Raw genomic sequence first — 3,482 nt, forward strand, 5'->3', positions numbered from 1 at the left:
ACTTTTGCAGAGCAGCTGGCAAAAGATCGCTCAACATGGTCCAAGAAGGTCTCCAAGATCATCGATGCCGGGCGAGGTGGAAACGCCTGATTCCCGCCACAAGTACAAGTAAGTAAAGTAGCTTTCGGAAAGGCACTCCCGCCTAGAGTCTCAGGCATGGTTGACCAAGAGTTTAAAATTGGCATAGGGTTATTAGATTACCTGAAATGAGAGGCAAACAAGGCGCACCCACCTATGGTCTTAGGTAGGTTGACCAAGAACTTAGAATTGACACAGGACCATTAATTTGCGGGGAATGGCAGGTAAACAAGCGTCCAAAGTCAAATCTTAATTCAATATGAGTTGACCAACAAGTCACCTGGAATTGCAAGGCCATTCAGCGTCCAAACCCCAAAAAGGCCTGTGTAGTCCAGTAAATCTACGGTAAAAATTGACGATCAGGGACAAAATTACCATATAAATGATTTTTACACCATTTTGTAGAGAAAAAAATTCTGTACAATATGTCAAAAGTCCCCAAGAATCTTCTTGTTGGAACAGGGAGAAAAACGGGAGGAAAAGGCAAAATCCAGGGGAAAACTCGAAAATCTACGACCGGTAGTTTTTGATGCTAAGAATGGCGTTCCTGATGTTCTTTGGTCCAAAAAGATTGAATATGTGTTGTTTTATTGCTGTGTAATAAGTCATTCCCCCGTTCCTTCACATACAGGGGGAAAAGCGGGGGTAAATAAAGATCCTGTACAGCAGTCTGCAAGACTTGTTTTCTGGGGTTTCCAAGTACAAGAAGGATGAATATGTCACTTTTATTGCTCTGTCATTAGCCTTTCTTCCCGTTTTCCAGTTACAAGGAAAAAGAGGGGGAAATCCAGATATCCTCTAAAGGGAAAAGATAGTCAGACGGCTCTACAGAATTTGGAGAGGAGACAAAGGTCTATCAACTCGGTTTTAAGACCCTCTTACACCGTTTTGAAGAGAGTTTAATATTCGGTTCCCTGGTGGTTCTCTTTTCATGTTTGCTGGAGATTCCCTACCTACAGGTAGGTTCAATCGGTCAAGTAATAATGCAGGATTGCCGACCCATATCTTTTCTTGCTCCTTTACAAGTATACCTTGGAGTCCAGCAACACCACCAATCTGGTTCACATTTTCTGATCGACCAGCTGAATAGGCTAGGCATTTCTACTTCTTACTCTGAAGTGCTTCAATTCGAGCGTTCTGCCACAGTAACTCATGGTAGAGAATTTCCAGGGAGGACTTCTCAAACCTTCATTCAGTTCATTGGCGACAGTTTCGACCACAACATTTGCCCTATCGACGAAAAAGTACTTTCCATGGAATGGGCATGCTAGCTGCTGCCACACCAAGGCTACCCACATTTCCAATTATAATCCCAAGAGCAGGTTGGACAAGTGTCTTTCTTCTTCTACAACAAAAGCCAATAGGAGAAGTCTTGTGTACAAACCCATCCCAACCATCACCTTCGACGACAAGATCGATGGCATTGACCTACTATAGCATGCAAGCTGGATACATGACACGAAACGGGTCAGATGGAGTGTATTTATGCAAGCAATTCACCATGGGTTATACAAAGGTGTTTCGTCGATTGTTTTTCTGACTATGGTCGACTATAATCCCTCCTATCTTTCTTGTGTTTACACGACCTTAAGTGTTATTTCCGATAAAGCACGCCAGCACGGAATGGTACCAGTTGTGACTTTCGACCAACCTTTGTACAAAAAAGCGCTGAACATCATCAATGCTGAGCCTGCTGATAGTCATCTAAAGGCAGCAGTTCCAATGATCGGTGGTCTCCATTGCCGTATGAGCTTTCTTGGAGCGATCGGGCACTTGATGACGGAAACAGGAATAAAGGAAATGCTAAATGCCTACATGCCGGTAACACCATTAAGCATATCCTTAGTGGTAAGGCTGTTTCAAGAGCCATGAGGGTGCTCGAGCTTATAGATTCAGCATTGCAGATCATTCTCATTTGCAAATCGTATGGTTTCAACTGCACAGATGAAATACGTACGAGTCATCAAGACTTTGCAGGAGCTTTGGCAATATGTATTGCTCTACTGAATGAGAAAGAAACCCTTGAAGACACATACAACGCAGAATTAGTGCGTCAAATCCAAACGTGAATGATGGAGTTTCAAGACACGCTGCAGAACATCAGGACTGCAAAAATATGGCTTCAGCATTCAGAAATTTTCGGATTGCTTAAGAAGGCTATCAGGGCAAAACGGACCGAAAACTGATTGCAGTATCTTCAAGCACTCTCTGAGAGGCTCCCTTACTTTGCAGCTGCAGGACACAACCTGTATATGAAATCGGTGAGCATATTTCTTCAGCAAATGGAAGAGCTGAAAGAAAGTAACTAGAAGCTGTATAAAGACATCACGCATGTGATGTTTTTCATTTGAAGCAGCGATAAATTTTGTACTGAGCTCTCTCCCGACATAGTAATTCAGCAAGTACTGATGAGGTCGCTGAAAAAAAGCATGGGATTCACGAGAAGAAATGGAATGAGTGCGACCCAAAGGTTAATCTGGACAATGTAAATGCAAGTGCGAGCAGAAATTAATGAGCTTATGCAGTGACTCACCGGCGTTGAGTATGTCTCATCTGACCAGCACGTTTCTGCACGACCAGTTCGGATAGAATGAAATAGAAAGGACGTAAGAGCTTTAGTAGCTTTTATACGCAGTCCTGTCCGTGCAACAACTGCACTCAATTGCCCAATATATCGAATGGTATGACAGCTACAAGGGATGTCAACGTGGAGGCAGCAAAGGCGATAGGAAAAGAAATTCTGAAGTCAATGGACGACGCCGATGTCGATCGCTACATCTTCAAGCGTAAAAGCAAAGTGATTATGATTACCTATCATGGCAACACTTCCAAAGCTGACGGTAAAGACATACAAATTGACTCAAGTCTTTTGTTCTGAGGTCATGCAGCAGTGGTAACTACAGCCGGAGGGGATATGGAAGAAACACTCAGATTCAAACCATACAGCTATCCTACTGCTCTTTTCGAATCATCAAGCCTGCCGAGACAGCCAGATAAAGTGGAGCTAGCGAAAGCTATCTGAAAATTAGGAAAGGCAGAACCTGTGAATGTCCTATCAAAAGAGCCGGAAAAATACGTGATCGGTGGTGGATGGCCACTCCAGTATATTTAATGGGAAACAGGAAACACTTTCGAACAGATTTGCAACAGTTAGGTTTCATTCGTGACAAAGGCTTCCGTCTTCTTTGATTGTTACACTTCAGGTCTGTCTACTAAAGATGTCACCTAGCTTTCACAGTGAGTTTGAAGGTGCAAAGGAAAAATAAGGATTTATTGTGGGAACCCAACAATAAGAAGAGCATTATTCGAGCTATTGGTAAGAAACTTGTCCAAACCAGCCTCACTGTCCTTCATGCAGAGAGAGATGCGGACGGTCTGATTGTATTAACAGGTGTTAATGAGGC

General features: G+C 43.1%; 1 protein-coding gene across 1 annotated transcript in view; it reads right to left on the minus strand.

The window, feature by feature from the left end:
- Positions 1-3,024: 3,024 nt before the first annotated feature.
- LOC148953167 (facilitated trehalose transporter Tret1-like) overlaps positions 3,025-3,482 on the minus strand; it is a 24,019-nt gene continuing 23,561 nt past the window's right edge. The window contains exon 4 of the mRNA XM_089087893.1: positions 3,025-3,096. Within this exon, the coding sequence (XP_088944019.1) occupies positions 3,025-3,096 (72 nt within the window). The remainder of the gene's footprint in view (positions 3,097-3,482) is intronic.

This window comes from Artemia sp. Qi Xiang Cuo, chromosome 4 (genome assembly GCF_049724085.1).
Source record: "Artemia sp. Qi Xiang Cuo chromosome 4, ASM4972408v1, whole genome shotgun sequence".
NCBI classification, from domain to species: domain Eukaryota; kingdom Metazoa; phylum Arthropoda; class Branchiopoda; order Anostraca; family Artemiidae; genus Artemia; species Artemia sp. Qi Xiang Cuo.